The sequence below is a fragment of the Pristis pectinata genome, chromosome 8, assembly GCF_009764475.1.
Source record: "Pristis pectinata isolate sPriPec2 chromosome 8, sPriPec2.1.pri, whole genome shotgun sequence".
NCBI classification, from domain to species: Eukaryota; Metazoa; Chordata; class Chondrichthyes; order Rhinopristiformes; family Pristidae; genus Pristis; species Pristis pectinata.
In genome coordinates, this window is record NC_067412.1 from 20,594,308 (window position 1) to 20,607,448 (window position 13,141).

Here is a 13,141-nt window from a genome sequence, read left to right on the forward strand (position 1 = left end):
GACCTGGGCTGAGAAGTGCAGATGGAGTTCAACCCGGATAATTGTGAAGTGATACACTTTGGGAGATCGAATTTGAAGGCAGAATACAAGGTTAATGTCTGGACTCTTAGCAGTGTGGAGGAATAGAGGGATCTTGGGGTCCACGTCCATAGATCCCTCAAGGTTGCCTCGCAGTTTGATAGGGTTGTTAAGAAGGCGTATGGAGTGTTGGGCTTCATTAGTCGGGGTATTGAGTTCAAGAGCCGCGAGGTGATGTTGCAGGTCTATAGAACTCTGGTCAGACCACAATTGGAGTATTGTGTTCAGTTCTGGTTGCCTCATTATAGAAAGGATGTGGAAGCTTTAGAGAGGCTGGGGAGGAGATTTACCAGGATGTTGCCTGGATTGGAGAGTGCATCTTATGAGGATAGGTTGAACAAGCTAGGGCTTTTCTCTTTGGAGAGAAGGAGGATGAGAGGAGACTTGATAGAGGCATAGATCAAGTGGACAGTCAGAGACTTTTTCCTCAGGGTAACAATGGCTAACATGAAGGGGACGTAATTTTAAGGTGATTGGAGGAAGGTATAAGGGGGATGTCAGGGATAAGTTTTTTTTTACACAGAGAGTGGTGGGTGCATGGAACGCACTGCCAGCAGAGGTTGTGGGGGCAGATACATTCGGGACATATAAGAAACTATTACATAGACACATGAATGATAGAGAAATGGGGGGCTATATGGGAGGGAAGGGTGAGATAGATCTTAGAGCAGGATAAAATGTTGGCACAACATTGTGGGCCAAAGGCTTGTACTGTGCTGTAGTGTTCTATGTTCTTTCTCCCTCTCCTTTTCTCTCTTTTGCCCTTTCACAATATGATGTTGTTAAGTAATTGTCCGACACCCATTCCACAGTACAAGTATTCCATTGTAGCATCCCAGTATCATTGCCACAGTCTCCAGTCAGCGCAAGCCATGCTTTGGATTTCATAGACAATGACATGGTCTACTCCAAGGGAAAGTAGTTAATTATCTATTCTTAACCACACTCATCTGAAAATAAATTTCAAAATCAGGTGAATTTATTCCCAGAAATATCCCAATATATTGTAACTTCGTTTTTTTTTCATCTTTTTAAACAAAAACAAACCCTACTGCTGGACTGGCAGATTTTGTCAAAGTTCAAGCCTGTTTCCCCCAATTTAAACTCCATTCTCTGGGAGGCAGCAAAGCCCCTGAATACACTTCTCTTTCCACTCTTTGTAGCCAAGATTTGATCATTCCCGCAAACCCCAGGCAACCCCTCTCCTAGGTATTTTGTGCTGAGAAACAACAGATGGCTGCGAGTGTGCCACGTGCAAGCCACCGTCAGGCAAAACCTTAAGTCCAAATTGTCACTATACTGCAACTGATGCCTTCAGGCATTCCAAATCTCTGCATACTCATCCACACTGGCTACATTTCAAGCAATGGAGTGTGAGTTTGACATTGCAATAAATTAATACTTTTACATTGTACGAGTTTTTAGGAAGTCAAAAGTCTATTTTAAGGATCCAAAATCAAATGGAACATTTGAAACTTTTACCAACATCTCCAGTACTTACTTTTCCAATCAAATTTTTGTTTTAAGGAAGAAGCAACTTTTGTTCACTTCTTACCTGACAAAACCTCATTTTTAAAAGCTCTATTGACTTAGAACCGGACATCATTTCACAGTAGCACAGCTAGAAGAGCTACTGGCTTATGGCTCCAGTGATCCAGTTCAATGCTGACCTCTGGTGCTCTCTGTGTGCAGTTTGTTTTTCCTGTGCATGCATGGGTTTCCTCCAGGTGATCCAGTTTCCTCCCACATTCCAAAAACATGTAGGTTAGTAGTTTATTGACCACTGTAAATTGCATGTGGTGTGTGGATGAGTGGGGGAGAGTAGTTGAGAATGAGGGGAAAATAAATTGTGTTAGGATAGAATTACTGTAAAACTTTATGTTTGATGGTCAGTGCAGACTTGGTGGGCTGAAGGGCCTGTTTCTGTGCTGTATCTCTCTATGACTTTGACCCTATTTTGATTTCAAGGCCACATCTTCTTTGGTTCCCTACAGGGGTCAAAATTCCATTAGTTAATGACAACATTCCATGTCTGCAATTAAAACTTTAGTCTTTACTTCAAAATTCCTTCTAAGACTTGGTGTACAATTTTTTTTAAACTAAGAAAAAATACACCTCTTTATACAATTCAGCAACATTGATCCATCTGATGGGTTAGGAACTCACAAGTTTGCTAACTTTAGGGAACATCTGTAATTAGAAGCCCACAAGACCTTCAAAATATTTAAATAAATTAAAAACCAAAACAAGGATCTCAGAAAATGCAGAAGTGAAAATTTCCAACAACAGTCAACACAAAAAGGGTTAACAACTCCTTGCTCTCAGCATAACAGTGACTGACACGGGATACAAAGTGAAAACAGGGAATTGACTTGGCAAATATTTAAAAAAAAATTCCACTATCCATCAAACCAGATATGAAACATTAAGGTACGCGCACACACACACAGTAGTGTAGCACAGGTACCACACACTGTAACAGCAAATGTCCTGTCAGGTGCTGCCAATACTAATATGATTCCTGCCTTCTCTCCCTTATTCCGGCACTGCTTGTCTCACCAGTTTCACTGGACTTCATGATCATGCTTGGCTCCCACCTATCACTTTTCACCAATCATCCTAATTAATGACTGCCGGAGCCCCCACTCTGAGGTCCCATCTTGTTTATCAGTGTCAATAAGCCTCTGTTTCCCTTGTGGACTTACTAAGGTTCAGACCTCCCACCTAGTCACCTAGGGAGCCGACTCCCTAAAAACTCTCACTTCCTCACGTTTCCTTTAAGGAAAGCCACAAGCTGTTTCAGATGCACAACATCAGTTTAGCACGTGGTAAATTCCAATGTGTTATGAACTTGCACTTCTTGTTTGTCATATTAAAATCTTAAGTACCTGTTTAGCAACCAAAAGGCATGGTGGTGGGTTAACTGGCTTCTGTAAATTACCTTGGTGCAGGTAAGAGGCAAAAGAATCAAAGGGTTGTTGATGGACATGTTAAAAAGAATAAGTTGCAGAGCTGCAGGGAAATAAAGGAGAAGGGGATGGCATTGCTCAGCCAGACACTGACCTCATTCTAAGAACATAAGTAAAAAAAAAGGTGCTATTGAATTTCTTTTGTAAAGCTCATTCTCACATAGTCATCAATAATGTTTCCAGAAAACATTATTATTATTTTAAAACTGCAAGAGATGTTAACAAGTTTGAGAAACTGTAGATTCAGTCCAATGAAAAATGTGGACAAGATTATAAAGGCAAGATTTTTTTTTACTTTCTGCAGCCAGACCAACAATTTCAAACAAGAGCTTCTGAAAGTTACAATACCCCACTTCCAGGCTATGCAGAAGAATCACCTGGTCATGACAGAAGAAAATATTATTTAGAGGTATGGAATAATTAGGAGGTTTAAAAGCACCATGAGTGAGTAGCTCAGCAACTGATTTATGGACCATTGAAATTATTACAAGACACTATTCCTTCTGAATAATTGGATGTGTTCCAGTTTGTTAGCTGTTACACATTTAAGATATCTTTATTAGTCACATGTACAGCGAAACATACAGTGAAATGCATCTTTGCGTAGAATGTTCTGGCTTCCGGCGCCAACATAGCATGCCCGCAACTTCCTAACTCGTACGTCTTTGGAATGTGGGAGGAAACCGGAGCACCCGGAGGAAACTCACGCGGACACGGAGAACGTACAAACTCCTTGCAGACAGCGGCGGGAATTGAACCCAGGTCGCTGGCGCTGTAACAGCGTTACGCTAACCGCTACACTACTGTGCCTGCCAATATTTGATAGTACCTTTGCTTCTGCCAGAAGGTTCTGGGTTCAAATCCCACCCTATAGACTTGAGCAAAAAAGTCTAGGGTGAAACTCAATAGTAATACTGGGGAACGATGGACTGCCTTCTGGGTGCGGCATGAACATGAATGTGTGGATTCACTCTCAAATGGAAATAAAAGGTACCATGGAAATATACCAAAGAAAAAATGGGGACTTGTATTCCATGAACTGGACAATAGTTACTCCACAATCAATGTTACTAAAACATGTTTTTACATATATGTTTCCTCAGTTGAAATTGGCAGCTACATTTTCTTTATTAGGCCCTTTGGAATATTAGTAAAAGAACTATAAAGATGTGAATCATTTTTCATAAACAACAAAAGCACTAACAGAGCAGTCAGTGATCCCTACCAAACACTCCCCTACAACCCTGACAAGATCAGATTATAGACATTACATCACTAGACTGGGGAAAAGAGCTAAATAAAAAAAAAATATGATGGTGTAGTCTTGAACCTTTTATGATTGTCATTGCCTGCTCCAGAAATCACATAATTGAAACTCTAATTGAAGGATTATTGTTGGCAACATAATTAGTGTAAATTGGTGTTGGTTTATTATTGTCACTTGTACTGAGGTACAGTGAAAACTCGTTTTGCATACCGTTCGTACAGATCAATTCATTACACAGTGCATTGAGGTAGTACAGGGTAAAAACAATAACACAATAAATCTATTAACCAATTATTTTGGGTTACAGTAAAGCAGGAAAAATACCCAAATTAAACAGTCTTGTGTAACCTTTCTTAGAGTGACAATAAAGTCAATTTGCAAGCATTTTAATATTTTTCCTTCAAATTATATTTAGCCTAATCTGCAACTTGTGGGAAGAAGAGGAAGTCGTCAATACAGACAACGTAAGTCTAACATTGAATGAATAAAGTTTTGCTGACGTATTATTTCTTGGTTCACAGGGCAGAATCATAGCAGACCAAGAGGAGTCCTATTTACCATCAAGGTTGCCAGTTAAACTATGTATTTTTGAAATGAAAAATGTTTGTGTTCAATAGTTGTATATATGTTACAGATTCCCAATATTGATGAGATAAACATTGCCGGTGGAAAGAAAAACGGAACATACTGACCTTTCACTTCCAGTTTAATTTAATAAGCCTCCTTTATTCAACTATTTGCAGCAGAATCAAGGCCAATATTCTGCCTACTTAATCGATGACACATCTACAGGTGTTGAACATGATTAGAGCTGTGGCCAGTTTTGGTGACTTTGCTATGATATAGAAGCATTACAGTAAAATCTTGACCTCAGGCCAGAAATTAAATAGAAGAAAAGAGGTCACCCATGAAAACCTGGGAGGAAGCGTGCTGGAAATCAGCTACAAAACTGAAAGAGTTGCTGTGACCACGTGAAAAGAATGTAGTACATGAGATCATCCACACAAAGGTGTCCTGATAATTTTCCAAGTGAAGAAGGTGCTTCAGCTTCTAACCTAAAAGCTTTATTTCTTTAAATATTAGAAAACAACATGGCTTTAGGTCACGTTGGAGGAATAACAAAGTACACCCAGGTATTCATATTCCAGAGGCTGATTTGATAACGAAATTACTTGCAGTCTCTACAATTTGTATGCAATCTTTAAACAGGCCTAACACAGCAATGGAGATGCAAGAGACTGTAGATGCTGTAATCTGGAGCAAAAAACAAACTGCTGGAGGAACTCAGTGGATCAAGCAGCACCTGTTTGGAGGCAAGGGGATAGTTGAATGTCTCAGGTCTCAACCTGAAACATCAACTATTGCTTTGCCTCCACAGATGCTGTTTAACCCACTGAGTTCCTTCAGCAGTTTGTTTATTGCTAACGCAGCAATGATTTTGCCTGGTGTTTACTTGAATAAGTACTGCATTAGTCAGTTGTGGTTTCTTGCTTCAGCTTTTGGGAATATCAGCTAGCAGATGATGACAACCTTCTGAGGACTTCAGTTGAGGTTTGGACCTAAATAAACTCTGGTTCAAATGCATCTTTTAATAAATTCAGGGAAAATTGGAGATGGCAAAAAATAATTATGTAATTACATATTCCTTGTATTTTATTCAATGGTATTTATCATTGAAAGTTTGGAGAAGCTGAAATTTAATAATTTTATATAGAAACAAGAATGAGCACACTTTAAAATCTCAGATAAGCTTGTAGTATCCAAAAGGTTAATTAGGTTATGGTGATTGTGTGTGAGTCCATTGAGGAATGAGGTTGTTCCTTACATTTCTATCTTACATTTTCCAGATGACATTTAGACTGTTCTCTAATATATGGCATTCATTAAGCTATTGTCTGTTTACCTGCTGTATATGGAATTTATACCAATGTGGCCTCCTGATAACTGTTAACAGATGTTAAACTGTGTCAAGGCAGGAGAGGGAGAAAGAAAATACATTTTCCTGATTTGTAGGAATAGTATTTGTCATTCTGTTGGAATTTGTGATTTTATTTTTCTGTGTTGATTGAATCTCTTACGTCCTTCATTCTTTTAATTATCAGTGCTTTGAACTTTGCTGTGCTTCAGTGGTTTTATCTTTTGGGTATCAAAGTAAAAATTGTTTGTTGAATATAAACTTGGGTTTTTGCACAAACCAATACTAATTTTTGCCTTGAACAGCATAATACTGATCCTATATCTGTGACCTTATTTGAGCCAGGATCAGGTTGCTTTGCAGATTCATTTTTCTGTCATCAGACAATCAATGGGGTTTGTATGCCATTCAGAAGCTGTCATTGACATTCTTCCTGGTGTTGTCCATAAACAGCTAGGTTGAATTCAGTTAGTCAGAATTGAACTCTCAATCTCTAAGTTTCTATTCCACTAAATTTTCTTAAATTCCCAATCCAGATTGTGGCAAACCATTATTAAAGAAACAACAGACTATATTGATATTTCACAATTTGAAATCTGAATTTACCAACGCAATAAAAATCATCCAGAATATTTAATGGACATATCAATCTGACCATCTGATGGTAACGAACTGAAATGTTCAGATGTTACTTGGAGGCTGAAAACTTAATGGATGTAATTTAAAGATTATAATATTAATTTTACTCTTTCAGGATTGGCTGAAGATTCTGTGTCTACCAGCAACACAGAAGAGTTGAATATAACCGGTGAACTTGAGAGAGGTATTTAATATTTAGAACTGATATTAAAATCTTATACAGCCAATGCAAATTAGGATTTGTATGCTAGATGATTAAAGTTTGATAAATATGATTTTACTCTAGTATTTTTAGGGGGCTCCACATGTACACAGGCTGTCAGGTATGCACAGCCGTGCAAAAATTATGCAACAAATATCCTTTCATGTCCTGTGCAGTTTTTGAAGCAGGACTTTACTGGAGGATTGAATTCAGCTTTGGTGTGAGTTAAAAAGAGCCCATCCTTATATATGCTACTGCTGGGAAGTGTGAGGCATTCATTATCTTATTGGTTTCTTAAAGTTTCCTCAGCACCACCTTCCCGGCAAGTTGCCAATGTGTTCAGGGTCCCCAAAACTCTTAACCAACTGCACCTTCCTGACACCTACTTGATTGACTGTCCACATATTTCTGTCTCACCCCAGCTCACTTGTATCCTCTCTGCCCAAACAGCTGACATCCACTTAATGGCCTATTGCCTGTTCCACGGATTCTTCCGCCACTCCCACCTCTGGACCCCTCGTCACTCGACTCCTATCTCCGATCTCCACTCTGAATGCCACAAGACTGATCCCCTCTCTGGCCTAGTCCCCCTTACCCATCATGCTTCCCCCCCCCCCCCCCCCCCCCCCCCAACACTCGCCCTGCACCACCACCAGTGTAATCCACAGCTCAACTAATTTCCTCTGCTAGCTCTGCCACTGCAAAGTACATTGGCCAAGGTCTTTTTATTCACAAACTGGTTGGGGAGTCATGTACAAGATTGTTGTGACCTTGCCCCCTGCCCCAGGCAATGCTACTTTAATTTGCCTTTTTGGCCAGTATACAATTTCTAGGGCTAAATTCCATACAATCAAAACCACAGGAAGCTTTCAGTTTCATGAATTAGGTAAATAAATGGATATGTAACTAGTATTTTCACTTCTTAAACATTGAACATCTATCCTTTTATTGCAATGTTAAGGCTTTAGTTGTATTCAATAGAAGTCTTGAAAAGTCAATCAGAAAGGATTGTAAAATTATTTATGTAGCAATTTGGTACAAATTGACATGGAATTCTAAAACGGCTAGAGTTTTTTTTGTTTTATAACCCTCACTGTTGAGTAATGTCTACATTGAAAAATAGAGAAATCAATATTATTGAAAGAAGTCTTGATGCTTTTGACAACATCATCCAAAGATGTTATAACTGAAATGTTTGTATACTTCTATTTGAATCTTCTCAGCAGAAAAGTTGTTTCACCGTACTATCTGCCAGTTAAACAGATAGGGATGTAGCTACCCCTGACGGTCAACACATCTTTATATATATGACTTGGGGCCAGGCACCAGTATGTACTAAGTGCTCTAAACTCAGGAGTGGAATGAATTTTAGGATGCAGAAAATAACCAATTAGATTTGTACTGCTCACTTGAGAGCTCCTTATGCTAGCAAAATTAAACACACGTATCCACACTTGATTCAAATGAAAGGATAGAATTTGGGTATAGATCCCAAAAATGTACGCAATACTACATGTGATAGTAGTTTCCGGGATCTGAATAACTCTGTATCCATGAGTACACGTTTTAGAAAATAATGCTAGCATATACTCATACTTTTGGATGTTGCAGACTGTATTAGTATGAATTTTTTTTTCTCCTATTTGTCATGACATACAAGGAGGCCATGTGGCCCATTAGGTCCATGCTGGCTCTCAGAGCAATCCCTTCAGAGGGGGAGAAAACGTTTGGGTTCTACCCTTTAAAGTCTCAGAGAAGATCCATGCAGTCATTCTGAACTACTTAAAAAAACTTTATTTATACAGCATGGTAACAGGCCCTTCCAGCCCAATGAGTCCACACCGCCCAATTACACAGTATATATATCTCAGAAAAAATGGATTGATTTATGTATTCTATTAGTAAACCATGCATGATTCTCATAAAACCCATCAGTCCCTCAAGCTGATGGAAATATTTTTCTTTCTTGCAGAAGATCAGGGGCAATCAAGACCAAGTGCGAGAGAAGAAGCTAGCATTGCTCTTGCACTGGCATTGGCTGCCAAGCATCAGGCAGAACAGCAGCACCAACAATAACTGTTTCTGAGATAATTCCCAGTGCTCTGTGTGACTCGAGAAATCCCCAAGAGGACTTAAATAAGAAAAAAAATCACAGGTAACATTAAGTGGTGGAAAAATCTTGCCTATTGCAGCAACACTTTTCCACTGAACCACCTCAGGTGACCCCCTGGATAGCGCTGCCCACAGTACTTTCATAAATCTACCTGATCACTGCAAGAGTTTTGAATGTTAATGTAAGCCCTTCACAGTTTTTTGGTGGTCTATTGGCTCTAAGAATAATTGGGAGCATTTATAATAGTTACTCAAGCTAATAAATGTTACTCCATGTGCTCCACTTTGTATCGCTAGAAATAGAAATTAGATAATCTAACCCAATGAAGTTGTATGCCTAGAAATGTGGATCACATAACCTTTCTTTCCAGCACTGTGTGATTAAAAAGCAATTCAACCAGGGATTATTTGCATTTCCAACCATAACTTATAATTAATATTTTAAGTAGATTATATTGGAAAATTACCCTAAAGTAACTGCAACATATGCTTCAATAAGCTACAAAAAGATTATTTTTCCTTAACTTGCAACTCAATAATAGTTAACAATTAACTTATAAAATCCAATACTTTTATTTATGCTTGTACTTTACCTCTTTCAATTACATAAGCTTGGTCCATTCACATTTTGGTAAATTTTTGTGCCTTGTTCTAATGCTGATCAGTATGATATTTCCTCATTTCGGGCACATGGATGCAGAAATTTTGTTGGGAGTTCTGGTTTCCTGTACTAACTTGGGGGAGAAATGGACAAGTTATGTCACTTCTCCAGGGCTGCTGGCATTCCCCCACTGAAGTTCTAGCAGAAATATAGGAGAGCTCCAACAGAGCTTATAGATCCTGGTGGTTGCATTCGGCAGAGTAAAACTCCAGCCACTTTACTTCTCCAATGTGCTTACATGTTAACCTTGTATTTGAGCCATACACTGCAGCATTGTGACATTTCCATTTTATGCCTTATGATTATGAAACAGTGCCAAATTAGGGCTGGTTTTGTTCTCATGACAATCAGCTAGGCTGGTGCTGCTCAAAGCATTTTGCACATAATTCTGACAAGCATGAGTGTGAGACTTCAGTCTGAGCTGGATTTACGCTGGGTCCCAGTGAAAAATGTACAATGAGTTAAATCAGCGAAACACTTCTCTGATTTAATTCTATTTGATATTTCATGTTTTAACCTGAAGTTTACTGCAAAATACTCTGGATGCTGGAAATCTGAAAATTACAAGATGCAGGAAATGCTCAGTAGGTCGGGCAGCACTTGTGGTGAAGTATATTTAAAGTTTCAGGTCAATAAATGTTACCACCTGACCCACTGGTCCTCGATCTGGTTTGTGGCCCGTGTTCACCTCCTGGGTATACCGCATGTGCTTTTGGGGCTGCATAGCTCCCAAAAACCTTGAATGGCTAGTGCAGCCATCCCACAAGCTTCAGGCAGAGCAAACCGAGGCCCTTCCACAGACCATGGTTCATTTCCCATCATCAGAGACATTTGGAAACAGTGGAAATACATAATTAAAAATGTAAAACAATTTTATTTTAAAATACATTTAATTGAAAACAATAAATATTCATTAAAATTAAAAAAATCCCTTCAGGTTCCTCATCAATGAAGGTCAGTAATTCCATTCAAATGTACCAGACACTCCAGCCATGACTAGAGTAGCTGAATGGCCAGGTATTAAGTGTATTTATCTCTTCAGTGAAGGTGCATGGTGGTTAGCCAGCATTTCTTAAAGGAATCACCAAATAGCTCCCAGGACAATCTGACCAATTAACTCTGCCTGTCTCTCCACAGATGCTGCCTGACTTGCTAAGTGTTTTTGACATTTTAATGTTTATTTGTAAAAGTTCATGCAACAACTTTAAAGTGGAAGTGTTGTAAATAATTGCTGTATCTATACAAGAAGATTCATTTGTATATAATTTTGTTAGTCTTAAGTACATGGAGCAAAAAAAAACCTTAATTATTATCAGACACTTCCTCTGATTAAAAATAGACTATTCACAAGATCAAAGTATGAGATGCTTGTCATTATGGTGCTGATCACAGCTAACAGATAATAGCAAGGCTATAATTCAAACCAGGCAGTTATGTTTAAGGTACATTTGGTTTACAGTTGTTAGTGAATTTAAATGCATTAATCTTATCACCACAATTTCTTCCATGTAAAAAAAATATATCAAGTGACAGTACTGAATACATATGAGGGAAGATGATCATACTCATCCATGCAATAAATATTGTAGCATTGTTTTTTACTTTGTGTGTTATTTCCATATTTATATTTCTGAAATCACTGCAGGTTTGTCACGGCACACATTGATATTGAGTCCTTTTAATCCACAACAGTTTACTAAAGTAATTGGCACTATTTCCTCAAAGCAGTGTGAACTTCTTTTAAGGATACAAGGGTATTCAATGATTTGATACAATGGTTACATTTATGTGAAAATTAAAACTATTGATGTATGGTTAATCGCTGGTCAGTTAGTTACTGACCTAACTCAACTTGTCTAATTTTAATCTCTTCCACATGGCTTCCCTGCAGCAATGGGGTTAACATCAACCTTATTTAAGTGCATGTAAGCACCAGTGTTGCACTTCATGATTACCTGCTATGCTGCCACAAAATTGTCATGGGATTTCTTTTGTGCTTGTCTATCAATGTCAGGCCAAACCAAATAAGAGCCTGTGCTTGCATTCCTGAACCAAGGGAATGGTCTGACCCAGAAAACTGAGGTACACAGTACATTTCGGATTTGCTGCCTTCTCCCACCAATGCTGTGGAGTGTTCAGGAAACTGGCTTCAAAATGTGGTAATAAAGGAAACAGGCCTCAAAATGTACTATAGTGGTGTTTTCATTTCACAATTAATTCCTTTAAGAGGAGTTTTTAAAGAGTTTCTTCATGGCTGTGTGAGAAATTGAACTTGGAAATAAAGCAAGTGGCAGCTCATGTAAGAATCCAAATGGTTCAAACAGTGTTGTTTGGAAAGGAAACTAGTCTTACCTCATCTGGTTCATATTTGATTCCATCCACCCATCATATGATTGATTCATAACTGCCATCAAACCGGCCAAACAATGTACTCTGTTGCAGCACAGGTTATTAATTACTGGCCTTCCTGGTCCTAAAAATGCATGTAAAATGTAATGAAGATATGGCTGGGTTAAAAAAAATGATCCTCAACAGTTTATGGCTATGCTTCTTGTTTGGATGATTCTATATACGCAAGAGGAAAGTGTGGAATATATTAGGCATCTTGGAAACCATCACAATTCTATTTTGTGAATTATTGTTTATGAATGCTATTTCACAATGCATCCACATGTTCATTTCCTGTGAAACTTGATGTCACCTAATTTTCTCAACTGTTTTCTCAGTGGTGTAAAAACTATGATCATATTTTCAAGGTGATAGTTTCCATACATGGAAAAAATTACTCAAAGTAAAATTCCAGGGTACACTTCCCTAAAGCAGCAGAATAGTTTTGCATTGAAGATATTTAAGTGTTTGAGACACACATGGTTTGTTGCCTGATCAAAGAATCTAAAAGTAAAATATCTTTGAAATTATTTTCTATGTCATGTTGAGGTAGGGAGGCAATAATGGATCATTTTCCTTTACTTCGCCTTCCTAGTAAGCAGGACTCAGTATATTTCATCATTACAGTTTCACCTTGTTCCTGCTGGTGTGAGCTTTGTTAGTTAATATTACAAATATTATCCGACTATATAGAGAAGGGATGAGATTATTTCATGAGAGGTTTACTCCATGCATTTGGAGTGGCTTGGTCTTGTACACTAGGAATGGATCAAATACTTCCAATGTTTGAATGCTACTGAATAGTGTTCAGATATACAAACAATATTTTGACACACTTGCTTTTGAGTAATGCAAAAATAAGGTTGCTAATTAAGCATATCTTTCTTAATTATCAGGAACTGAATTGGAA

At 38.3% G+C, this 13,141-nt stretch overlaps 1 protein-coding gene across 3 annotated transcripts in view; it reads left to right on the forward strand.

The window, feature by feature from the left end:
• Window positions 1-11,444, forward strand: part of LOC127573753 (transmembrane channel-like protein 5) — a 101,011-nt gene extending 89,567 nt beyond the window's left edge. For all 3 annotated transcript variants that reach the window (XM_052022245.1, XM_052022244.1, XM_052022246.1), the window contains 4 exons: window positions 3,352-3,456; window positions 4,730-4,778; window positions 6,984-7,052; window positions 9,043-11,444. In XM_052022245.1, coding sequence (XP_051878205.1) covers window positions 3,352-3,456; window positions 4,730-4,778; window positions 6,984-7,052; window positions 9,043-9,146 — 327 coding nt within the window. In that variant the 3' untranslated portion in view covers window positions 9,147-11,444. The remainder of the gene's footprint in view (window positions 1-3,351; window positions 3,457-4,729; window positions 4,779-6,983; window positions 7,053-9,042) is intronic.
• Window positions 11,445-13,141: the final 1,697 nt, after the last annotated feature.